The sequence below is a fragment of the Trichoplusia ni genome, chromosome 7 (assembly GCF_003590095.1).
Source record: "Trichoplusia ni isolate ovarian cell line Hi5 chromosome 7, tn1, whole genome shotgun sequence".
Lineage (NCBI taxonomy): Eukaryota > Metazoa > Arthropoda > Insecta > Lepidoptera > Noctuidae > Trichoplusia > Trichoplusia ni.
Window position 1 is genome coordinate 1,634,701 of NC_039484.1, and position 27,268 is coordinate 1,661,968.

Below are 27,268 nucleotides of genomic sequence, written 5' to 3' on the forward strand. Positions count from 1 at the left end.
GTGTAGGACAAGCGTTTGTGTGATCCCCGAGTGCTTGTCCTGTCTGTTTGTGTTTCTTTGTGTATGACTTGAATGTTTGTGAAACTCCCGTCACACAAGGATTAATTTTCTTATTTCGGGAGTCGTTTTTAAATAGAAGAATCTTATAATTACTATTATTTGAACTAAAATAACCACAGATCTGGCTAGATCGCGTAATTTTTCTTCGATTTATATAACGCTTTACATTCAATACTAACATTATATGATAACCTTGAGCATCAGTATGTTACATACTAGTTCAATATTACCTTTGTTTCGAGTTTGTACTAGTCATCATCCCAGTGTACGTGCCATAGAATCGGACGCAGCAATTTGTGTGCAAAGTGCTCGATTGTGGACAGCCTTCTCGTTGCCTAGCAACGGACGGTTACCTCCAAACCATGTTTACGAAACAGCGCCTACTGGCTATTTTGATTTGATTTGTATTGATAGAACGTTATGGCGTTGTTCTGTCCTAGGGATTATTGTACGCCGAATGCATATGGAAGTGGAATTTATAGTGGACTTCGGATTGCGATAGTTCCAAGTCGAAGATAAAGATTTTTGCAATAGCAAAAGCTTTTTGCTGGGCATGTTTTTTTACTGGAGAATTATTCTCATATATAAGAAGAGCATTTCTCTTTTTTTAAATCTAATAGGTAATAACATTCCTTAAATTGCTGAAGAAAGAATAGAAAACTAATAAATAATATAATAACCTACACAAGCATAAAAAAAATTAAGACAAATACTTATATAGATCGGACTCCTATGGTTTGTTTTAACACTATTTATGTGCGAACGCGATATCTTAAGCAATATTTTACACCACCAAACATTTATTTTACGACAATAATTTATCAAAACCGCTAACATATAGCGCTAAAGCTATCTAGTTAGGAGTTGTTAGTAATTTCCTGTTTGCCAAAACTGGGTGTCATCTCGCAAAAAGGGTAGGCTCGGCCTGTTATACCCACCCGTCGCCGGTCGTGCGTGAGTTACGCAGTCACACCATAAATGTTGCCAATTTGCATAAGGGGATGAAAGCTTTCGCGAGATGAGTGTTTATGATGGGTGAGGACATGTGTGGGTGTCGTTCCTCTGAAATTTGTACTGTATTTAATATGAGATTGAACTTGGTGTTATTGGCCCAGCCTAATAAGTTTATTTCATTTTATGGCAACATTTTATCGTTAAATAAGATTGCTGTTTAGTAAGTAACCTCTTTGTGTATTATCCTTATCTCATTTGAAATTATTAGTACGATCCAAACTCTTCCTAAACCAAACTTATTTATTTACGTTCAAAAATAAATCTTAAGAAGGGAGAGATAAAAATAGTCGATAACACAAATTAGTTTATACTGCGTGAACTCGGTGCATGGACACAAACAGCGTGTTCGAATAATGCAAAACAAATTACGACCGAGGATTAACAAGGCGGGCACCTTCACAAAATGACGAGTGCGGTATTTGTACATAGATCACAGAACACGCTTCGTGCCGAAACGGATATAATAGACGCTTTGATCCCTGATCCTCACGCTTTAAATATTAAACAACCTGTATTTTTGGGGCAGCTAAATTGTATTAATAAGGATCGATCGAAAATAATATATTGTGACGAGCAAAAGTTAAAAATTTGATTACCATATTTCTAAGTCAGTCAAACAATTACTTTTCAATTATCATCAATTGAAAAACTATGAATTAGATACAACGTTTAAAAAAAAAACAAATGGATCGTTTTATTAAAACATTTTAAAATGGGAATCCGTGAATCACGTTTTTTTAAAAGTTATCTATTAAAAATCAGGAGTTATAATATTGAGTAAAGTTTCCTTAAAATTCCAAAAATAAAAAACTCAAGTACTAGTTACTTGAGTTGTTTTTTTTTTTAATTTTAAGTTTTAGTCAAGTTGGAAAACAACGGATTACATTTGTTTTGCTGTTTGACTGATACTAATGCTTAATTCTTATCTAAATTGTTAACAGACTTGTTTATTTGTTTATAACCAACAACTAGTGTTCACATTTCTTTAAATAAATGTACTGTTTTTGTCGAAAGTAACATTTTAGCGACTTCCAAATCCAACTGAGTAGTCCGAGGTACGGGATTACGGGATTGTTAGGGCGTCATTTTGGTTTTCGATTTATTTGGTTCAACTGCGAGGGATTTGTATTAATGTTTACATAATTTAAAGCACACGTTTCGTCATAACGCGACAGAGAGTTTTGTGCATGTGAAAATAAATGTGTAGATTCTTTATTTTTTATATATTAAGTATAAGTATATGTTTATGCAAAATTAGTTATTATTTTATAAGTTACATATAATTGTTGTTTTTTTAGTACCTACCTACTTAATAGTCGGATGTAACTCGTAAGTATTAATGGGGTTGTCCTACTTAGTTGTTTTTGACTGATTTGAAATCCTTAGTATGGAATTTATATCCTTAATTTATAACCCGCCTCTCAAAAGTTATTTATCTATACTAATACACAAAACTGAAGAGTTTGTTTCTTGTTTGAACGCGCTTATCTCAGGAACTACTGGTTCAAATTGTTTTTTTTTTGTGTTGAATAGACCATTCATCGAGGAAGGCTTTAGGTTATTAACTATCACGCTGCGACTAATAGGAGCGAAGGTACAATGTAAAATGTGGAAAAAACAGGTAAAATTATTCATCTTCGAGGGCTCCCGTTCAAAAATTCCTAACTTATATCTTCTAACCACGCGGACGAAGTCGCGGGCAACAGCTATAGATTATAAATGGGTTTGCGGAAGACATGAGCCCATCCATACAAAGTATTGATCTCGAAAATTACATCTGCAAACATCCAACTTTACAAAACAGGTGTATAAACACCGGTGCGAATAAACGTAAACGCACAACACAAACGTCGCACCCACATACTTGAATGGCTAAATAACCGGTAAAATTCCCGTAAAAATTACAACCCTCGGGTAAAAACAAATAGGTTGTAAAGTCCTTTGGATAGGCATTTTACCGTTGCCAGGTGATGCAGGCGAGCCTCATTAGTCCGGCTCTAGTCTCGTTTGTCAACACCCCACTTCCGAATTACGGTACGTTTTTTATTAACGCCAATTCCTTGTATTGTAACGAGTGTAATTTTTCTTGGGCCCCCTATTCTTTGGCGGAAAAGTGTTTTTTTACGAGTTGCTTCTGGTCGGGTCATTGATCTATTATTCAAGATGGTTCCGTAAACATGGTGGCTTGTTGCCGGCTAGAGTAAAAATAAGAAGTGCATATACCTGTCGTTACGAACGGTTTGTATATTACTTGGTACAAGCTACTTTATTAGAGTGAGTTTATGCGTCGGTATAATTATTCGTAAATATTCCCTTATTTTGTAACAAGCACACGTTTGAAACATTCCCTCAAACCTAGAAATGTTTTTCTACCCCGAAATGAGGTCATGTCCTAAAACGGTTGCAGACAGACTATAAGACTTTATTACAATCGACCTATAGAACAAAATTCTTTCTAAGTAAACGACTTGTTTTTCTGCAAGAACAGATGTTAGTATAACTGTGTTTGGCATTCACTTCTACAGTGTAATATTACATATCTTGTTATAAAAGACGCAGATTGTAAGGAATACTCCAACAAAACGTTCGGCTATATTAGTTTACGTTTCCCAAATGTACGCGTATCTAAGTTGAAATAAAGGTCTTCCTCCACAAAAAAGTTTTAAACTGGATGCGTCACCAGATAAATCAATACCGTTAATAACTTTCTTCCCTTCCTTCCTCTAATAAGTTATACCAGAAATATTTTCGTAATGTCACCTCAAGTCACCCCCTATTTTAAGCCCCCATCACACGTGACATTTACAGCCCCTCGCATATTCAGATGGTTTAATGTCTGCCTCAACTGGTATTGCCGCATTTTTCATAAGACGTCACTCTCATATTGCCAAATGGGACTGTCTCATCGGCGAATGCGCTCGCAAATGCCACCGCGCGCTTGTATGAAACGTCTGGATCAAAGTATTCATTGCGACTTTCATGCAGGATGTCGACAAAGAGTTCTTTATTTTTTGTTTTGATTAAAAAGTCAAAGAAAACCTTTTTACAGATTTTTAAATGTCGTCTATTGAGAGGATTGAGTGATGGATTCTTGTCGTCATTAGCTGTCTGAAATCCCACACATTAAATCTTTCGAATTCGTTTACAGTTACATAATTCACATTCAAAATAAATGTAACGCCATTAAGAACACTCCATAGGAAAAGTAATGTCGAAATGGAATTACAAATCACGTAAATCTTAGCTCTATTGATACTCGTTTAGGCGCCGATCCATTCACAGTGACACCTTCTGCTTTGCCTCCGATATGCTCTTTGAAGCCAGGAGACATTGATCGATGCTTTTCTAAGCTCAGAAATTAGATTCGAACGAACACGATTCTTCAATACGATATCGTCGTCGGAAGGAGTGCACTTTTATTTATTTTTCTTTAAGTCGGTACCTTAGAAGTTCCTGTTGACATGGTATATGAAATAGTTGTATCTAGATTTATCATAAGCATTGTGCGATGGAATTAGATGGATTATGTTATCAGATCTCTTACGTTACTATATAAAAGCATAATCAAATTCTTTAAGTATTATTGTTAATAATTACCGTGAGAAAAATGATTAGCTTTACTATTGACTAGAAAGATCTTATGCAAATCTTTGAGAATCCTCAATATTAACAATTCCAGTCGAAATAAAAAACAAATTTATCGATAAAGCATGTAGCCACAAATCTATCAACAAGGTTCCAATTTAATTTCATTGTGTGTTTACAGGATGCGTTTAAAATAATTACATGACCCATTAATCGTGACCAGGCCATTTACTCGATACCCTCTTCCCAATTTCTATCTTTTGAGAGCGACCGTTGAAATAACGTTGGGTACTTTTTTCACCTATGGATCTCGTGAAGAATTTAAGATCGTAAAATAAAAGGGGGTTTGAGCTACCTGCTCGGTAATATCTGGGAAATGTAAGTCGATACCAGAAACATTAGAAACTGGAAGTGACTCCCTAAGATGTGTTTTGTGGATAATGTATTTTTTCAGCGGTTTTTTCAGTGTAATGTTGCGTTAACTTTATAAAAGTCAATAAAAATGACGTCATGATTTTTATTGATCTGTTGGTGTTGTTGTTAGAGGCCCAAGTAGGTATACCAGAGGTCGTGGGTTCGATTCAAACCCAGGACAAATGTTTGTGTGAAGAACTCGATTATTTATTCTGTGTTCGAATGATATTAATGTATAATGTGTGTTTTTAGAAATATGTACCTATGTATCAGTTGTGAAGTACTCATAATACAAGTTAAGCTTATATGCTTATATATTGTACATTAATTATTTACTTGAAGCATTACACATTATTTTCAAATATACCATTTTCCCTTGACGCTTCTAGCACGTCCGAAACTATAGCTTGAGTGAATTTTATTGGCGGGCGCCTGATATATCGCGGTGCCAATCGTAAATCTGTTGCCGCGAAATAAATAATTTAAAACTAATAAAAACGGGCCCTCTTCCTGTAATGGTGTGGGTTCAGTTATATTCGTTACACGAAACTCATTTCGAAATCTCAGGTAGCAAGGAATAACGCTGATTACTTGTATAACAATTTTCAGTGACCATATTGTAGTTAAATGAATAATAATGGATACGATTTTTTTAATTTGTCCCGCAAATATATATTGGGCAAATTACACTTTATCAATTTTAGTTAAGTACGTGTGTAATAATTTTCAATTATCTAACTGACGGACTAAATATATTTTTCTTTTATACCCATTATCTCTTTTCATTCACGGGCTAAATCCATGAGAAGAGACCCGGTCCTTTTTAAAGGCTTGAACGGGGACACAGGTCCAACGCACAGAGGCCTTCTTGAGAACTTTAATATACAATGTGATGGGGCATCTACTAGGGATAATTCACCTCCGCTCTATGGGAGAACAGAGATGAAGAATCCAAAGTAGATGCAAAACTATTGCAATATGTATGTAAAACTAAATAGGCTATTATATAAATGAGACATGTTAAGTGGACCAGTTCCTTAAAATGATTCGGAGAACTATGACACCTGCCTTTTTCCACATGGTAATGCAAACAATTAGGCAGGCGGTGACTCGCCGCTCACTAGATGGGCCCCCTATAATACCGTCACGATTGACAGCAGGTGGGCAACACCAGTGCGAGCGGCTAGGGGTGTAGAGAGGTGCGACACCGATTTCACCATCGCGGGTCACAGACCCGGAGCGGGTTTCCTCGTTATTACGCCATTAGACACTTCCACCCCCGAGCATATAGCTCTAGCGACCCCTCTCTAGCCAGCCAGTTAAGGCAAGAAAGAGCTGGGAGTCCCCATAAAGAGTGACCCCCTGGGGTATTCAGGTTCCATTGTGTCGCTACTCACAAACAGCTCGCCACAAGCTGCCCTGCGGATGTATGCTCCTACATAGACCTTCAGATACATTTTTTATTTATATCTCAAGGTTTGGAAAAGCATACTAATGTACCCTCTGGGCATGCGTTATTCCCATGGAGAGAGAGAACGACTAGCCCCGAGGGGTCCCATTATCTTATTATTAACTTTGTCGATTTGTCAATATTCTTGTTATCTATATAATATATGTAGATCGATGATACTGCTAGTCAGTTTTGATACATTTGGACATCGTTTGTATGAGATGAATAGTTTCCACAAATGTTGGAATGCGGCGCACACAGATCATTCATTCAGTATTTGAGGAGAACCACGATTTATTTACATTTAAAGTACCATTTATTTTTACAGCTACAGATTCCTGATTGTAAGCAGACCAATACAAAAATCACGAGGTTAATGACCGAAGACTTCATTCACATCATTGAATATCTTCTTATTATTGCAATTGTGGTTACATTTGTCTCTACAAATAGCTACATAATACCCAAGTGTGTATTACACTGGAGCATTGTACATTAATATTGTTTATTACACGTAAGTACTCCAGCGAGCACCTACATCTTGCGCAAATGCTTTACCATTGTTCACAATGAGACAACTGCAATCGCTAACAGCCGCAGAATTAAAATTACCCCATCTGCAATCAAAATTAGACCTTACGACGATGACACAAGATTAATTATGTAGGAAGGAGGTGATAATTTACGATAACGTATACAGAAAATGCATTATGCAGTACGGAAACGCATTGCTTTCTAAACGTTCGTGTTGTCCAACATATGTTTTGCTGTAGACTCGATACTTGTCTCCGAATGGAATTTGTTGCGAATAAACTACAGTCGGGAAATGTTTCTGAATATCCTCTGCAATGTTTACGTCGCGCGTCGATGAGGTGCACGTGTCGCATGAATAACAGATGTCGACAAACCTCGATTCAAGAAAGACAGTTTGCAAGCAAATGAAGAATTACCAAAAGCCGATCAACAATATTTAATTTAATGATAAGAAATTTTTGTCACACATAACATTTCTTCCAGCACATTAGTAACATTTTTGTCAACAGTAAACGTCACATTAACGGGCATTGTTAACAAAGTCTTACTAATAGAAGAAAAACTGTTTAACATTCCAACGTCATTGTGAAGATTCTCATATTAACACCAGGTTTTCTCACCAATTATTCATCGCCGTGTTAAGAAATGCTATCGTGTCTTACATCGCCGTAATTTCTTGCAACATCTACAAAACGTATACCATTGGAATTTGAAAAGCATCCGTGGTAATGTTCATCCACCATGAAACAATTCAACAAACATGACCATCATTATATTTATTATGAACAAAGCTGGAGAAACGACTTCGCAATCAAGTCAACAGGGTGTGACCGTATCTTGGACCGCACCATTGTTCTAGCCCCTATCATACTGTCATCCTAACCACCCCCTCTTCTCCGTCACCAGTTTTTTTTATAAAGTTAACTGTGTTACCCAGCCAGCGCCAGTAACTCGCGATTTCATTAGCTTCTTGTTTGTTTTGGATGTCAGTGTATGTGCTTTCTGTGACAATATGTGGTTAAAAGCGTATCCATTCATATTCATTGTTGTTTTAGTTTCAAATTACGATATGTCAACATGTGATCCTATTACTAATACCAATTTCAATTCCCACCTGAGAGATTACGCATCGGATGACACGAGTGTAAGTAAATAATAATACACGTGTGACAGTGTCATAGCAATTAACCCTAGAAAGATAGTCTGCGTAAAATTGACGCATGCATTCTTGAAATATTGCTCTCTCTTTCTAAATAGCGCGAATCCGTCGCTGTGCGTTTAGGACATCTCAGTCGCCGCTTGGAGCTCCCGTGAGGCGTGCTTGTCAATGCGGTAAGTGTCACTGATTTTGAACTATAACGACCGCGTGAGTCAAAATGACGCATGATTATCTTTTACGTGACTTTTAAGATTTAACTCATACGATAATTATATTGTTATTTCATGTTCTACTTACGTGATAACTTATTATATATATATTTTCTTGTTATAGATATCGTGACTAATATATAATAAAATGGGTAGTTCTTTAGACGATGAGCATATCCTCTCTGCTCTTCTGCAAAGCGATGACGAGCTTGTTGGTGAGGATTCTGACAGTGAAATATCAGATCACGTAAGTGAAGATGACGTCCAGAGCGATACAGAAGAAGCGTTTATAGATGAGGTACATGAAGTGCAGCCAACGTCAAGCGGTAGTGAAATATTAGACGAACAAAATGTTATTGAACAACCAGGTTCTTCATTGGCTTCTAACAAAATCTTGACCTTGCCACAGAGGACTATTAGAGGTAAGAATAAACATTGTTGGTCAACTTCAAAGTCCACGAGGCGTAGCCGAGTCTCTGCACTGAACATTGTCAGATCTCAAAGAGGTCCGACGCGTATGTGCCGCAATATATATGACCCACTTTTATGCTTCAAACTATTTTTTACTGATGAGATAATTTCGGAAATTGTAAAATGGACAAATGCTGAGATATCATTGAAACGTCGGGAATCTATGACAGGTGCTACATTTCGTGACACGAATGAAGATGAAATCTATGCTTTCTTTGGTATTCTGGTAATGACAGCAGTGAGAAAAGATAACCACATGTCCACAGATGACCTCTTTGATCGATCTTTGTCAATGGTGTACGTCTCTGTAATGAGTCGTGATCGTTTTGATTTTTTGATACGATGTCTTAGAATGGATGACAAAAGTATACGGCCCACACTTCGAGAAAACGATGTATTTACTCCTGTTAGAAAAATATGGGATCTCTTTATCCATCAGTGCATACAAAATTACACTCCAGGGGCTCATTTGACCATAGATGAACAGTTACTTGGTTTTAGAGGACGGTGTCCGTTTAGGATGTATATCCCAAACAAGCCAAGTAAGTATGGAATAAAAATCCTCATGATGTGTGACAGTGGTACAAAGTATATGATAAATGGAATGCCTTATTTGGGAAGAGGAACACAGACCAACGGAGTACCACTCGGTGAATACTACGTGAAGGAGTTATCAAAGCCTGTGCACGGTAGTTGTCGTAATATTACGTGTGACAATTGGTTCACCTCAATCCCTTTGGCAAAAAACTTACTACAAGAACCGTATAAGTTAACCATTGTGGGAACCGTGCGATCAAACAAACGCGAGATACCGGAAGTACTGAAAAACAGTCGCTCCAGGCCAGTGGGAACATCGATGTTTTGTTTTGACGGACCCCTTACTCTCGTCTCATATAAACCGAAGCCAGCTAAGATGGTATACTTATTATCATCTTGTGATGAGGATGCTTCTATCAACGAAAGTACCGGTAAACCGCAAATGGTTATGTATTATAATCAAACTAAAGGCGGAGTGGACACGCTAGACCAAATGTGTTCTGTGATGACCTGCAGTAGGAAGACGAATAGGTGGCCTATGGCATTATTGTACGGAATGATAAACATTGCCTGCATAAATTCTTTTATTATATACAGCCATAATGTCAGTAGCAAGGGAGAAAAGGTTCAAAGTCGCAAAAAATTTATGAGAAACCTTTACATGAGCCTGACGTCATCGTTTATGCGTAAGCGTTTAGAAGCTCCTACTTTGAAGAGATATTTGCGCGATAATATCTCTAATATTTTGCCAAATGAAGTGCCTGGTACATCAGATGACAGTACTGAAGAGCCAGTAACGAAAAAACGTACTTACTGTACTTACTGCCCCTCTAAAATAAGGCGAAAGGCAAATGCATCGTGCAAAAAATGCAAAAAAGTTATTTGTCGAGAGCATAATATTGATATGTGCCAAAGTTGTTTCTGACTGACTAATAAGTATAATTTGTTTCTATTATGTATAAGTTAAGCTAATTACTTATTTTATAATACAACATGACTGTTTTTAAAGTACAAAATAAGTTTATTTTTGTAAAAGAGAGAATGTTTAAAAGTTTTGTTACTTTATAGAAGAAATTTTGAGTTTTTGTTTTTTTTTAATAAATAAATAAACATAAATAAATAGTTTGTTGAATTTATTATTAGTATGTAAGTGTAAATATAATAAAACTTAATATCTATTCAAATTAATAAATAAACCTCGATATACAGACCGATAAAACACATGCGTCAATTTTACGCATGATTATCTTTAACGTACGTCACAATATGATTATCTTTCTAGGGTTAAGTAAAGTGGTGTTATGAATGATAAGAAAATCATGAATATTTCAATTTCCCACCTTGAATTTAATAGGAGGGCCGGCCGGTGTGAAATTTACATGGCTTCCTAAATCTGCTTTCTGTAAGGTTTTCACGTTTGTTATGTTCTGAAATATAAATATTTTCAGTTACTATTTAACCCTAGAAAGATAATCATATTGTGACGTACGTTAAAGATAATCATGCGTAAAATTGACGCATGTGTTTTATCGGTCTGTATATCGAGGTTTATTTATTAATTTGAATAGATATTAAGTTTTATTATATTTACACTTACATACTAATAATAAATTCAACAAACTATTTATTTATGTTTATTTATTTATTAAAAAAAAACAAAAACTCAAAATTTCTTCTATAAAGTAACAAAACTTTTAAACATTCTCTCTTTTACAAAAATAAACTTATTTTGTACTTTAAAAACAGTCATGTTGTATTATAAAATAAGTAATTAGCTTAACTTATACATAATAGAAACAAATTATACTTATTAGTCAGTCAGAAACAACTTTGGCACATATCAATATTATGCTCTCGACAAATAACTTTTTTGCATTTTTTGCACGATGCATTTGCCTTTCGCCTTATTTTAGAGGGGCAGTAAGTACAGTAAGTACGTTTTTTCGTTACTGGCTCTTCAGTACTGTCATCTGATGTACCAGGCACTTCATTTGGCAAAATATTAGAGATATTATCGCGCAAATATCTCTTCAAAGTAGGAGCTTCTAAACGCTTACGCATAAACGATGACGTCAGGCTCATGTAAAGGTTTCTCATAAATTTTTTGCGACTTTGAACCTTTTCTCCCTTGCTACTGACATTATGGCTGTATATAATAAAAGAATTTATGCAGGCAATGTTTATCATTCCGTACAATAATGCCATAGGCCACCTATTCGTCTTCCTACTGCAGGTCATCACAGAACACATTTGGTCTAGCGTGTCCACTCCGCCTTTAGTTTGATTATAATACATAACCATTTGCGGTTTACCGGTACTTTCGTTGATAGAAGCATCCTCATCACAAGATGATAATAAGTATACCATCTTAGCTGGCTTCGGTTTATATGAGACGAGAGTAAGGGGTCCGTCAAAACAAAACATCGATGTTCCCACTGGCCTGGAGCGACTGTTTTTCAGTACTTCCGGTATCTCGCGTTTGTTTGATCGCACGGTTCCCACAATGGTTAACTTATACGGTTCTTGTAGTAAGTTTTTTGCCAAAGGGATTGAGGTGAACCAATTGTCACACGTAATATTACGACAACTACCGTGCACAGGCTTTGATAACTCCTTCACGTAGTATTCACCGAGTGGTACTCCGTTGGTCTGTGTTCCTCTTCCCAAATAAGGCATTCCATTTATCATATACTTTGTACCACTGTCACACATCATGAGGATTTTTATTCCATACTTACTTGGCTTGTTTGGGATATACATCCTAAACGGACACCGTCCTCTAAAACCAAGTAACTGTTCATCTATGGTCAAATGAGCCCCTGGAGTGTAATTTTGTATGCACTGATGGATAAAGAGATCCCATATTTTTCTAACAGGAGTAAATACATCGTTTTCTCGAAGTGTGGGCCGTATACTTTTGTCATCCATTCTAAGACATCGTATCAAAAAATCAAAACGATCACGACTCATTACAGAGACGTACACCATTGACAAAGATCGATCAAAGAGGTCATCTGTGGACATGTGGTTATCTTTTCTCACTGCTGTCATTACCAGAATACCAAAGAAAGCATAGATTTCATCTTCATTCGTGTCACGAAATGTAGCACCTGTCATAGATTCCCGACGTTTCAATGATATCTCAGCATTTGTCCATTTTACAATTTCCGAAATTATCTCATCAGTAAAAAATAGTTTGAAGCATAAAAGTGGGTCATATATATTGCGGCACATACGCGTCGGACCTCTTTGAGATCTGACAATGTTCAGTGCAGAGACTCGGCTACGCCTCGTGGACTTTGAAGTTGACCAACAATGTTTATTCTTACCTCTAATAGTCCTCTGTGGCAAGGTCAAGATTTTGTTAGAAGCCAATGAAGAACCTGGTTGTTCAATAACATTTTGTTCGTCTAATATTTCACTACCGCTTGACGTTGGCTGCACTTCATGTACCTCATCTATAAACGCTTCTTCTGTATCGCTCTGGACGTCATCTTCACTTACGTGATCTGATATTTCACTGTCAGAATCCTCACCAACAAGCTCGTCATCGCTTTGCAGAAGAGCAGAGAGGATATGCTCATCGTCTAAAGAACTACCCATTTTATTATATATTAGTCACGATATCTATAACAAGAAAATATATATATAATAAGTTATCACGTAAGTAGAACATGAAATAACAATATAATTATCGTATGAGTTAAATCTTAAAAGTCACGTAAAAGATAATCATGCGTCATTTTGACTCACGCGGTCGTTATAGTTCAAAATCAGTGACACTTACCGCATTGACAAGCACGCCTCACGGGAGCTCCAAGCGGCGACTGAGATGTCCTAAACGCACAGCGACGGATTCGCGCTATTTAGAAAGAGAGAGCAATATTTCAAGAATGCATGCGTCAATTTTACGCAGACTATCTTTCTAGGGTTAAGAACCGTAATTATAGTCGTGGTAATTATGCAGTAGTAGGCCGGCGTTATGTATTCGAAGGGCCAACTTGTATTTATAATGCAGGTACTTAACCCGGGCGCAATTACTTCGCTGCATAGTTGACAGCATTTAGCGCATTTCAAATGCAGAAATACGCGGGCCGAGGCTGCTTGTGGGAATATCACTGACATGGCCCACATTCTTGATAAACTTGTTGGAACGGAAATGTGACTCAACCGGCAACCGATACAATATAAAATTACATTTACAACTATTTTTATTTAATTAAATTTACTTGTGATCGTCGAACACACAAACCATTGTATCATCTGCTTATCTGAATGTGCCAGTTCTGGGCCAAAGTGCGTCGACTCAATTTTAACTTAAACCTTAAATGCAATAAGTGTTTAATCCCAATCGCACAGTAGCTCACCCACTCATTATAAATGTTATCAATACCGTATTCGTTTCGAAACGATGAGTACTTTGACTTTAAAATGTTAATTTCTGTAAATGTTTGAGATAAAATGCAATGCAATATATTATCCGTCCATTTAAGTACCATCAGATAGATGAGAAATTAAGAGAACAATTTGCCATTAGTACAAAGTTCTTAATATGCATAACTGAGAATCTTTTCCCGTGACGGCCTCGACCTTAACGCAACAGTTAGTCAGATATCAGATCAGTTCTCCGTAGTAATGAATAACGCTTCGAAATAAAACTTCAATGAGATGAGAAAAAATACATGACTCATTTACATACTTTCGACTTGTTGAGTGAACGAACTTGTGTTGACTGTTGTCTGCTTAGATGGTGCATCAAAAACTGTAGATTCAATTAGTATTTTCCTGTTAACATTTTTAGAGAAGCATTTAATTGTATACATTCCAGATTCCAACCAGAATAACTGTCGCATGACCAAAGTAAACCGTAAGAGGTTGCGATAGAGGTTAAAAAGATAGTCAATGTTCAAATTTCATCGATAGACTCTTAATTGAAAAGAAATTCTGAATTTAAACTGAAAACAATTTTAATACAGAAATCGGAGAGGCGATGTAATTACGATGAAAGCAAAATAGTAAAGTTTTAAAGTAGTAAAATATAACAAACCAAAACAAAAAGTTTACGGTCATCAATTGAGGAAGAAACATCGAGTCCATGTGAAAAGGGGCGGTGTTCAGACGGTCGTATCGAACTACCGAAGCGTAGCCAGGGTCTAATTTATTTAATTATTTTATCAAAAGAAATACATTTACAAATTCGTATGTTACTTTTTAGTCGAAAATAGTACTACTAATAGATCGTTATTTGTAATTTTGTTGCGTGTTGTGAAGAAGTACCTATTTATAAGGTATTTACGAGATACTGAGTTTTCATAGCGGGCTTGTTTTAAAGTATCTTACCTATAACGTTCTGTAAAACCTTTACAAAATTATTAAAAAATCCTTAGAACTTCATGCTTTACCAATTAGAGTAGCGATATTTTTATGAATCAGACCGCAAACCAAAATAAACACCTACATTTAAAAAGTAAATAGAAATCGGGCATTCGCAAGATAAGTATGAATCATTTCGGCTATTCGCAGGAAACCCCAGACAGCGCATTGTCCGGTTCAAGCAACAGCCGCGGCTTGTTGTACCACGAACATTCAGGTATTTGTCGTCATTAACAACATTGCTTAGAATAGAAAAATGCATGGCTCCTTCTTAAAACCATGTTTGGTATGTCAAGTCATATTGTAGCAGATAAAAGAAGAACAGATCATTCTCAACATTAAAGGAAACTTTAACGAAAATTTATCCATTCAATTTCATTAAGTTACTATAACCTATATTTAACACGTACCGTTTCATCTAACAAGGAATCGCCAGCACATCTACGATCTGATTTCTGACAAAGATTACATTTTTCTGGTGTTATATTACTGTCATTAACTAAGTAACATGCACTGATTACTATTATGAGACAAGCGGCATCATTGTAATAGCTTCAACATTGTCTAAGACAATGGACTTCTTTAGTTACATAACATATTTGCTTTCTTTACATCCTTCTAACTAATGAAAACATAACATAATTCAATTCTGTTCTACTGGCACATTTTGTTTCAAGACTAAGACACTGCAATTGCCCTCATGATCTTTACTTTTTTTCTTGTAAAGTATAATGCCTTACATTTCTTTCAGGTTACACGCTAAATGATTATGATGATGGCCCACATTTACCATACGGTCATGATTACCACGCTCACGATATCCATCCAGATGTTCACAGTCTACATGGATATAATCACGGCCACCACGACAACCATAGCCCCCATGATCATCACAATTCTCATGATGATCACCACAATTCTCACGATGACCACCATCACGGTTATCACGGTCATCATAATCCGCATGATGATCATCACCATGGTCATCACAGTCATCATGATCATGACTACGGGCACCATCACTATTCAGGACATCATCACTTAGACCATGGTCATTATGATAAACATTATAAGCATGTAAGTATTGACTCGACCTTGTAATGAGGTGATTAATTTAATTATGTTACATCTTAACTTTCAGCGTTTTCTTTTTAATATATGAACAACCAATTACGATTAAAATTGTTTTACATTTCTAAATCTTTTAAGAATCTTTGTCCCAAGCTATTTAGACCGGTGTTGTTGTTTAAACTTAGACCTAGAACACTTAATTGACCTAGACTAGCGACGTGACAATGTATGAATTATTAACTAAAGTAACTACCTAGCTTCGCCAACACCATTCAAATTGATGGTAATAGCTTAATCTTAATTCCGTCCATGCAATCTGTACTCGGACTCGATTTAAAATTACATAATTGTTTCCAATTATTTGTCTTTTATATTCCCGAGCCGTGGTTCAATATTTTTGGATTTTACATTGATATGAGAATATTCTGTCGTATTTTTTACAGGCTTTAGCTGCTAAGACTGCGCTGTGGCCTTTAGCTGGTATAGCCCTACTTGGTGCTGCTGCGGCCCTGGTTAGCAACCCAGTTCTTCTCCAACTTGGAGTTGTTTCTGGTAAGCGGAGAAGACGAGACACCGAAGAAATAACAGGACCTGATTACCCCACAGATTTCTTATCGAAATACAAAGAAAAAATCGATTTGGAAAAAACTGGATTGAAAAGTAACGGGAATATAAGGAGCGATGCAAAATTAAATAACGTAAAGGAGAGTTTAAAGAAGAGGTTATTGAATGTGAAGCCTTATGCAGGATCAAGGAAAATACGTGCTTCGGTTAAGAGTGTTAACCAAATAAGTAAACCATTTTTAAAGGATCAAAGGAATGAAGATAGATTTATTCCTATCCCTCTTAAGTTAAGGTCTCCCAAAGAATAGCGAAATGTGACTTTTAAAAATAGTATTATAATGTTATTGTATATAAAAAATAAAATAAAATTTATTGCTTTAAACCTGTTTTACTAGATTTATTAAGTATTATATTTCAACAGCACTCATATAAACACCATAAAACAAAATAACAAACTTAAGTATCTTTACTCACCAAAAAAATGTTCTCAAATGAGGATAAAAAATTCTAAGAACTGCACGCAACTTGAAAACAAAACACGAAAACGGCAAACTAAGTGAAAAAAACTTGTACGTAGTAATAACCGGCTAAAAAACGAACAAACATAATTGCACAGAGGCGATTGACACTTCACAAACACAGAACAAATCACTAGCACGCCGTGAGCTTAGCCCACAAACAATACACACAGAAATATTGACAAAACAAACTATTAACCGTCAATTGTTTGGTCAAACGTCATCAAAGAACCGATCATACGGTGTTTGGCTTACGAAACGAGTGAAGTTCGAACTGCTGTCGAGAGCGGGACAGTTTTGAATGAAGTTGCCTGCCTATTGACCTTTCTATGTGTGCGCACACGCATGGCGGAGTAAACGTGTTCGGTCGCAGGGGTGTTGAAAAACTTGCTTTATTATGCCCATGTGTGAGTCATGGGACACGTTTTGTGGGTCGCTTGTTATTGGAGAGGAATATCGTGAATACCTTAATCTTTTGTTTTAAAGTGTTAGAACATATTTTTTTTTAGTAGTCAGCTATCCTTTAAAATAAAAATAAAAATATACCGCGAACATTAAAGTTTTAATATTCCATATTTTATCTGAACAACATTATTATTATCTCTACTTGGATAAGTAATTTAGATTGCTATCATAATTTTATTACTATTGAACTTGTTTCACTTTTATTAAACACTGTGCAGCGCCCTCTTGGTTGTATGAGTGCAACTAAAACAACTGCCAACTTGGTCTTGTCTAACGTAGTGGTAGTGTTAAGTTACTAGTACCGTATGTTTATGGTAGATGGCGCTGGCAAAAAACTTTAAGCATGTAAAAAGTTTTTCCTTTTAAAATTGCCAGCTAACAAGTTCTAACTATATTCCACAACAAAAATAACAGGTAAAACTAAAAAACTATTCGTGGATCTGTTTTTATTTTTCATAAAGGAAATAAAGAGAAGGTAAGTCATAAACAATTAAACTTACCAATAAAACTTTAATAACAATTTATTGTTAAAAAAAAAAACAGTATTTCTGCAAAATAATTATTTGATATCGGAAAATAAAATTCATATTATTTAAATGTGGAGCATCACAACTTTTCGTCTCTTATATACTTATAGCTTGAACCCAAACTGAAACCAAAAAAAAGAAAATAATGAGAAAGGATACAGTTAATTCTTGACTAAGTGTAAAAACTTTGCATTTGTGGCTTAACGACTTATATTTATCGCAATGAGGAAAGTAATAAAACACTTGAGTATCAGTTCTTTTTGTTACAATAGGAAGAGGTGTAAAATATCTCCGGCGAAATCACACAGTCCTGGCAAAGACAACAACCTGACCGGGGATTTTAAATTATCGAATATACATAGATATCGGTTTCAGTATAGGATAAAATTAGTTAGTAACGTCTGAATTCTAAAAAATGATACGTACTTTAGGAGCATTTTCTACTGTGCATTTGAAGATCATCGCCGCTCTATCACAACCTTTTTCCCCGTCCGACACCTTTGCATCATTCACTGAAAACAATTATATTGTTAATTAAAACTATATTAACCATCCTAAACCTTCGTATCACTGCGACAGCCAGCATTATGCAGTGTAACGTACAACAATTGTCTTAGGCTGACGATGAGGCGGATGATTCGGAGTACTAAATTGGTAGAAAAAGTTCTAAGCTTCCTGCGACGAATAGCTATATATATTTCATCTGGTTCATTGCTTGTTTGCAGAGTTAATGACTTCTACAAATGTCGACGGCTCGACTTGGGCATATGACAAATTTACACTGAATGAATAAGCCCCGGGCCCTTTCTACTGCTTTAGCTACTTCATAAAGCTTGGTGGCCAGCGCGGGGAAGTCTGCTGCCTTAAATTAAACACGGGCAGTGCCTCTGCGTGCCTCCCAATTACGGAAAGAAGAAATGAATCTTTCATTTAATGTTGCGGCATCCCATGAGCTTCTCTGCATTTGAGACTGCATCTGCGCAAGGGGTGGGTTAAGCACTTCGATAGTTAAGCCGCTAAAAATCTGGGCATACCTCTCCATCTTTCTCAGCACGGAGAAATCCATGGGGTAAAAAGTCCTCAGATAGGAAGGTAGAATTGTACCTTCCTATTTTCGTATTCGTTCTTTAAATGGTCTACAGTATTATGTTATGATGTACTGGCTGTTTCATTTTAAACTATCCTATTTTTTAACCCTGGTTATAAACTACATATATTATGAACCAAGTTTCGTCAAAATCCGTCCACCAGTTTTTGGGTGGAAGCTTAACAAACATCTATTCATCCTTACATTTATACATACAAAGTTTCGCGTTTATAATATGTTGGACAGTAAGATGTGCGCAGGTACCTTTAACACAGATGTCAGCCATTTTCTTTCCGTTGATTAACCGTTTTTCATCTCCGTTCTTGATCATCTCGGCTACCTTGTAACCGTGTTCGATATCATACAATCCTTTGGAGTTCATCTGCAAAATACGGAAATGGTAATTAATATAACATTATATCAAATAATGATTAAGAAAGTAGATACATATTAGAAATAGTCTCTTTGGTAATTTGCCCGCGATGGGATTGAACTTGCAACCTGTGCACACGATTCTTTTCATTGAACACATCATCTCCAAAAAATTACAGTTCTCGATTCTATTATAGTGCCGAGTCCACGTTAGCAACACAATAGAGCAATTAGTACCAGTTAATTGGTTCAACACCAAACAAAAATAGAATGAGCAGATAATAATACCTAGTCATTTGTTTTACCCACGCTTTTTTGGCATTTACGTAATATTATGGCATTATAAAATATTCATGCTCGTGAAAACACATGTAGGAAAACAATTACAAACGTTAATTTTACGGTGCGCACCGGTCGCACTAAAACTAATTAAACATGACATAGTGTTGTTACTAGGATTGTAAAGTCTACGCATATAAAACAATCGTATATATATACACAAAAATGCTTTTAAAGATTCCCCCTGATGTTAAAGTAGTAAAATATGACTATCTCCGTATAGAGTTAATCTGTAATTATTTAACAGATCATTTTGCGGTCATTGATTAAGACAACAAAAAAACAACATCTTTCTAACTAGACCGACCGACAGACAACGGTGCCTGAGTAATTAGGGTTCCGTTTCCACCTTTTGAGTATGGAACCTTAAAATAAATTAGAATTCAATACCTGATTTAATTCTATTCAACTTTAAATACTATGAAGTAGGTATGTTTAAAAATTCCATGTAACTACGAACTTCTCCCTAATAATGAGGAAAAAAACTCTATATTCCGTCGCACAAAAAAGCAAACCTGCTGACAAAGAAACAAATGGTTTCGAAGTCTACCGGATACGAAACCCGACGTCAGTGGACTTTTAGACTGCAATAAACCTTCATATTAAAGTCCAACAGGAAAAAACTATTCGTATGATAGAAAAAACATAATAGCATACTAACTATTTCTGCTGCTTTATAAGCGCAGGCTAAAAGGCACTTGGTCGCAGGCTTCGTCGGCACCACGTATCTTTGCAACTGCATCAGCTCATTGACATCCACTCCTGAATCCGTGTTGCATTTCATGATCAGCTTCATAAACTCCATTTTGAGTTCTTCTTCCGTCAGTGCCTAAGAACAACCACATAAGAAATTGGGAGATATTAGACATTTTGTGAATTAAGTAAGAATATACATAGGTAAATCGAAATCACAGCAGTTAATAATCCCATAAGCCTATATGAAAAAGAAAAACTACAAGTATATTCCAACAAATGTATGGATTCTTAATCTTATGCCCAAATAAATGCACCGAATCTTTACTTACGTACCTAGAAAAAATAAGTAACGAAAAAGAGGTTAAAGTTAGCTACAAAACTAATAAGACTTCGAAAGTTTAATTTAATTAATGTTTACCACTTTTGAATGAGATCTTCTTCGTGCCTAAAGGATAAGTTTAATTAAAATAAAATGAAAAAAAATATACAAAAATATTTATATTCGAAAAATGAAGAGGATTAAAAATACTCACATATGTGCAGCTGCATAATGCCAAAACGAGTATCAGACTGTTCCTCATTATAATATCGATACAAACCCACAACACGTCTAATACTAAACAAAACACATATGTACTTCGTATAAATAGTACAATTTCATCACAGAAGTTATATAAAATTGGTTATTGACGATAGCCCAGAAATTGTTACGTAAAATTATACCTTTAATTACGAGTGTGTTTCATTGTGCGGTTGGTAGAATAGAAACTGTTGATAAAATCTATAAAATAGTCATTAAAGTCATTACAATTAAGATAGTATCTGGCCAACCAAAAATAAAACACTACAATAAAACAATACATCTGCGCAAGGGGTGGGTTAAGCACTTCGATAGTTAAGCCGCTAAAAATCTGGGCATACCTCTCCATCTTTCTCAGCACGGAGAAATCCATGGGGTAAAAAGTCCTCAGATAGGAAGGTAGAATTGTACCTTCCTATTTTCGTATTCGTTCTTTAAATGGTCTACAGTATTATGTTATGATGTACTGGCTGTTTCATTTTAAACTATCCTATTTTTTAACCCTGGTTATAAACTACATATATTATGAACCAAGTTTCGTCAAAATCCGTCCACCAGTTTTTGGGTGGAAGCTTAACAAACATCTATTCATCCTTACATTTATACATACAAAGTTTCGCGTTTATAATATGTTGGACAGTAAGATGTGCGCAGGTACCTTTAACACAGATGTCAGCCATTTTCTTTCCGTTGATTAACCGTTTTTCATCTCCGTTCTTGATCATCTCGGCTACCTTGTAACCGTGTTCGATATCATACAATCCTTTGGAGTTCATCTGCAAAATACGGAAATGGTAATTAATATAACATTATATCAAATAATGATTAAGAAAGTAGATACATATTAGAAATAGTCTCTTTGGTAATTTGCCCGCGATGGGATTGAACTTGCAACCTGTGCACACGATTCTTTTCATTGAACACATCATCTCCAAAAAATTACAGTTCTCGATTCTATTATAGTGCCGAGTCCACGTTAGCAACACAATAGAGCAATTAGTACCAGTTAATTGGTTCAACACCAAACAAAAATAGAATGAGCAGATAATAATACCTAGTCATTTGTTTTACCCACGCTTTTTTGGCATTTACGTAATATTATGGCATTATAAAATATTCATGCTCGTGAAAACACATGTAGGAAAACAATTACAAACGTTAATTTTACGGTGCGCACCGGTCGCACTAAAACTAATTAAACATGACATAGTGTTGTTACTAGGATTGTAAAGTCTACGCATATAAAACAATCGTATATATATACACAAAAATGCTTTTAAAGATTCCCCCTGATGTTAAAGTAGTAAAATATGACTATCTCCGTATAGAGTTAATCTGTAATTATTTAACAGATCATTTTGCGGTCATTGATTAAGACAACAAAAAAACAACATCTTTCTAACTAGACCGACCGACAGACAACGGTGCCTGAGTAATTAGGGTTCCGTTTCCACCTTTTGAGTATGGAACCTTAAAATAAATTAGAATTCAATACCTGATTTAATTCTATTCAACTTTAAATACTATGAAGTAGGTATGTTTAAAAATTCCATGTAACTACGAACTTCTCCCTAATAATGAGGAAAAAAACTCTATATTCCGTCGCACAAAAAAGCAAACCTGCTGACAAAGAAACAAATGGTTTCGAAGTCTACCGGATACGAAACCCGACGTCAGTGGACTTTTAGACTGCAATAAACCTTCATATTAAAGTCCAACAGGAAAAAACTATTCGTATGATAGAAAAAACATAATAGCATACTAACTATTTCTGCTGCTTTATAAGCGCAGGCTAAAAGGCACTTGGTCGCAGGCTTCGTCGGCACCACGTATCTTTGCAACTGCATCAGCTCATTGACATCCACTCCTGAATCCGTGTTGCATTTCATGATCAGCTTCATAAACTCCATTTTGAGTTCTTCTTCCGTCAGTGCCTAAGAACAACCACATAAGAAATTGGGAGATATTAGACATTTTGTGAATTAAGTAAGAATATACATAGGTAAATCGAAATCACAGCAGTTAATAATCCCATAAGCCTATATGAAAAAGAAAAACTACAAGTATATTCCAACAAATGTATGGATTCTTAATCTTATGCCCAAATAAATGCACCGAATCTTTACTTACGTACCTAGAAAAAATAAGTAACGAAAAAGAGGTTAAAGTTAGCTACAAAACTAATAAGACTTCGAAAGTTTAATTTAATTAATGTTTACCACTTTTGAATGAGATCTTCTTCGTGCCTAAAGGATAAGTTTAATTAAAATAAAATGAAAAAAAATATACAAAAATATTTATATTCGAAAAATGAAGAGGATTAAAAATACTCACATATGTGCAGCTGCATAATGCCAAAACGAGTATCAGACTGTTCCTCATTATAATATCGATACAAACCCACAACACGTCTAATACTAAACAAAACACATATGTACTTCGTATAAATAGTACAATTTCATCACAGAAGTTATATAAAATTGGTTATTGACGATAGCCCAGAAATTGTTACGTAAAATTATACCTTTAATTACGAGTGTGTTTCATTGTGCGGTTGGTAGAATAGAAACTGTTGATAAAATCTATAAAATAGTCATTAAAGTCATTACAATTAAGATAGTATCTGGCCAACCAAAAATAAAACAGAATCAATTACGAAGTGATATTCTTTATTATTTCCAGTATAAAATTTGAGTATAAATTAGAATGACATAGTGAAAAATATTTAAAAGGATGGAAATTTCAACGGATTTCCACGTTTGCATTTGATTTTCATTTAAACTTGCTTCTCACATGAAATCGAACTAGAACAAAAGAAAATACAATCAAATTATTTCAAAGACGTGAAGAAATGATCAAAAACAAACAGTAAGGCCAAAAACATTTTAAGATTTTGTGTGCTAAGAATATTTCTAACCGGATAATTTAAGGATCCCCATGGGATATCCTGGGTAATACTGGGTATTTCTAAAAATTCTAAGAAATAATGAAATTGTATAGAAGTACATACGTCCGGGGCCTTTTCGACGGTGCATTTGAAGATCAGGGCAGCTCTGTCACATCCTCGCTGACCGTCGCTGACTGCTATGTCATTGACTGCGAAGTAAAAACAAGGAATCAAAAGATATCCTAGTTTTAATATTAACATGTCTTTTCATTTACGGAATAACTTCATGAGAAGAGACCCGGCCCTTTTTAAAGGTGTAAGGTGCAAAGGTCGTGTTGAGAACTTGAATCGAAAATCTATACTCTATACTACTACTTATATAAAGCTGAAGAGTTTGTTTGTTTGTTTGTTTAATCTCAGGAACTACAGGTTTAAATTGAAACATTTTTTGTGTTGAATAGACCATTCAGCGAGGAAGGTTTTATTCTATATACCATCACGCTGCGAACAGTAGGAGCGAAGAAAAATCATAACTTATATCTTCTAACCACGCGAACGAAGTCGCGGGTAACAACTAGTGAGATAATATGACAGTTAAAAGGTGAATAGCACCAGTGCGATCGGCTGAATATATTATTAATAATATGGACAGAACGAACAAGTCGCAAACACTGAAACCCACAATTTCCTTGTGAATTATTACAATCGCAAACTGCTGTTGTTTTGAGAACAAAACGTAAAAAAGTAAAAGTTTCGCATGAATCTGACTTCTAAGTTCACAATTAAGCGCTTATAATGTAAATGGATGTTAGCCATTACTAGCTTGTTTTGGTATGCACATCACGATTTGTTTTCTAAATTATAGCCTACCAAAGATCACTGTACTATTTACAATACCTACATAATGTAATGCATTTGCATGGTTGTTAAGATAGCGATAGTCACGCTCTTGACAGCACACGAAGAGAAAAAATATGGAGAAGCTGACATATTTGATGGAATAAATATTTAACTGAACCCGCCTATCATCAGCGAAGACTCAATATAGTATTTACTACTCTGGATAATACATCAAGTTTTTTTCAAAGTTGATTGACATTTCGGCAGTCGGTATGTCAGTCCTCCCATTTATCTACTCCTTCTGATTAAATTCGATGCAGGTTCCAAAACAGTTAATAATTTCTAAAGGACACAGCGAGCTTACGTGCTAGTTGGTTTCCGATCTTCATCACTGTTGATCCTGGTTTATAGTAGTATGTAGTTGTGCTAGACATGAATTGTTGGGTTGTTACAAAGAAGCCTATATTACCTTGTTCAAAATTATTCAAGAACGTACCACTTTTGCATTCCTCTGTAAACTTCTCGCTTTTTTGTAGTCGGACAGGATCATTGGGTAAATACCGTCGTGTCAATTTGTTTACTCCTTCAACCCATAATTCACCTTTTTCGTTCATCTGTAACAAAAAGTTAAGCAAATTAATTGGTATTCAACTTAATTTAAATTTATTTACTATCTAATTAATGCGTTAAGCGATGTATATTACTCAAGGTGCCCTCATAATCTAAAAAACATAATTAGATTTTCTTATCACGATCTAGAAGTTTGGCCAAAAAATTATAATTACAAGTACAGACTGAAAAAGTGACACAAAAAACTAAATTAATAATAAAAATGTGTATTCCCATTCTCATTATAACAGTGGCAAGCATCATCAGATTTAGAAAAATAAATTTCCGGTGAATAAAAAGCATTAGCTGTAATGGCTGTGTCGAGAAGGCATTGTACAACAACTGCGGACCGTGTAATTGGCGTACTTATCATGCGACCTTGCGTAATTTTACATATGTAGTATTCGTCATTGCTAACCCGACTGAATCTGCACGTCACATGCAATTTTCCTAAATAATTGATCAGACTTTGACCTACGACATTTTATTTTTAGATTTTTGGGAGTTTTTGCTGGATGAGGTGGTACGGTGGTTAATTTTCTAAAGATCATAAGAAGAGGATGTGCTTGAAAATCTGATCTTGAAATAATAAGATCAGATACATCTTTGAGGATGTTCTAAATGACGAAGGTTTTAGCTTCGTTTGATAATACGAATCCTTGGTGCAGGGAAAATGAGATATATAATCCGATTTTCAAGTGACTAAATATGATTTGTCATGTGGGATTAAAAAAAAACTACGGTCTATGATTTATAAGACAAAATCTTGTAATAAAGAGAGGGACAGACGAAACCTTCTTCTCTAATTTACCTGATTGGAAAAATGGCCCTATCTTCACTAGGATTGGGTTTTTCAACGAAAAACGTCGTACATAACTATCAATATCTAGATTGATATTTAATTCATTCAACAATAAGGCATTTAGATATTGGGTTTTTTGGATTGTTTCTAGCTGGAGTTAGCTAGTTGTTTATCTTCATATTTTATTATGCTCGTAGACCTTCGCCCAATCAAAGTATCCGACCTATTGAAGATAAACGCAAAAAATCTGACCGTTCAAAGTGGATCAAAATCATGTCTAATAGAAGCGTGGTGAAAAGATTCTAGAATCAATGGAGTAGTGAAATGACGCAAATAAAAACAGCAGAAAGAGCAAATTCAAACAAATTAAACATTGTCTCTTTTTCTTTTGCTTCGCCTTGATTTTTTGTAACGGTAACTGTACTTTACTGGAAGCAGAAAGTAAGGGAAACAGACCAAGAACATAGTCAAGTTTTTTTTTTATAACGCGCTATGGTCCTAAGGGTTAAAGCCGAGTTTAAATTCTCACCATTCCAGCGTTTTTGTAGACGCAAGCGAAAAGACACTTCATATCCTCGTTGTCCGGCATTATCTTCTGTTTAAGGAGTACCATGTCCGATGGCTTGATTGGGAAGATTTTGGAACATTGGATTATCATCTCCACGTAGCTCTGCTTTAAATCTTCCAGTGTTTGTGCCTGAAAATGCAATTTAATTTTATAATTTGTGTCGGTTATTATCGATCTCGATATTTAAATGTATGTCTAGCAAATTACAAAAATTATATTCACACTTTAAATGTCACGCATTCTACAAAAACTATAATATGTTTGCTGTTTTACTATAAGTGTTAATTAAAATACTTATAGCAAAAAACCTTAACGCTGAACTAGTCAACCGCTTTTAGGGTCATAATAACAAAACCTAATAGAAAAAAATTGAATACCTATTTTTGCTACTTAATTAATTTCAACTGACCTTTGCATTTTGAGAGAAAACTCCACTTAGTATCAAAAAAGAGGCAAACAAAATCAACATGGTTCAGAACTGTAGCACGTGTCTTCGCAATACAAATGTGTGAATTAATATAAATTATCCTATATATA

The 27,268-nt window shown here is 35.3% G+C and overlaps 3 protein-coding genes across 3 annotated transcripts in view; 1 reads left to right on the plus strand and 2 right to left on the minus strand.

The window, feature by feature from the left end:
- Positions 1 to 17,464, minus strand: part of LOC113495609 — a 230,738-nt gene extending 213,274 nt beyond the window's left edge. The window contains exon 1 of the mRNA XM_026874432.1: positions 16,916 to 17,464. The gene's annotated coding sequence lies outside the window, so the exon portion shown is untranslated. The remainder of the gene's footprint in view (positions 1 to 16,915) is intronic.
- Positions 13,374 to 16,906, plus strand: LOC113495608 (zinc transporter zipt-7.2-like). The gene is made up of 3 exons (XM_026874423.1): positions 13,374 to 15,023; positions 15,558 to 15,883; positions 16,321 to 16,906. Exons 1-3 carry the CDS (start codon positions 14,933 to 14,935, stop codon positions 16,747 to 16,749), a joined length of 846 nt encoding a protein of 281 aa, XP_026730224.1. The 5' UTR covers positions 13,374 to 14,932; the 3' UTR covers positions 16,750 to 16,906.
- A 535-nt stretch (positions 17,465 to 17,999) lies between the features above and the next one.
- LOC113495855 lies at positions 18,000 to 27,244 on the minus strand. The gene is made up of 8 exons (XM_026874851.1): positions 27,141 to 27,244; positions 26,693 to 26,860; positions 25,249 to 25,366; positions 24,036 to 24,121; positions 22,792 to 22,959; positions 21,684 to 21,801; positions 18,378 to 18,463; positions 18,000 to 18,073 (listed from the first exon to the last, which is right to left on the minus strand). The coding sequence occupies exons 1-8, from the start codon at positions 27,198 to 27,200 to the stop codon at positions 18,056 to 18,058; spliced, it is 822 nt and encodes a 273-aa protein (XP_026730652.1). The 5' UTR covers positions 27,201 to 27,244; the 3' UTR covers positions 18,000 to 18,055.
- Between the last annotated feature and the right edge of the window lie 24 nt (positions 27,245 to 27,268).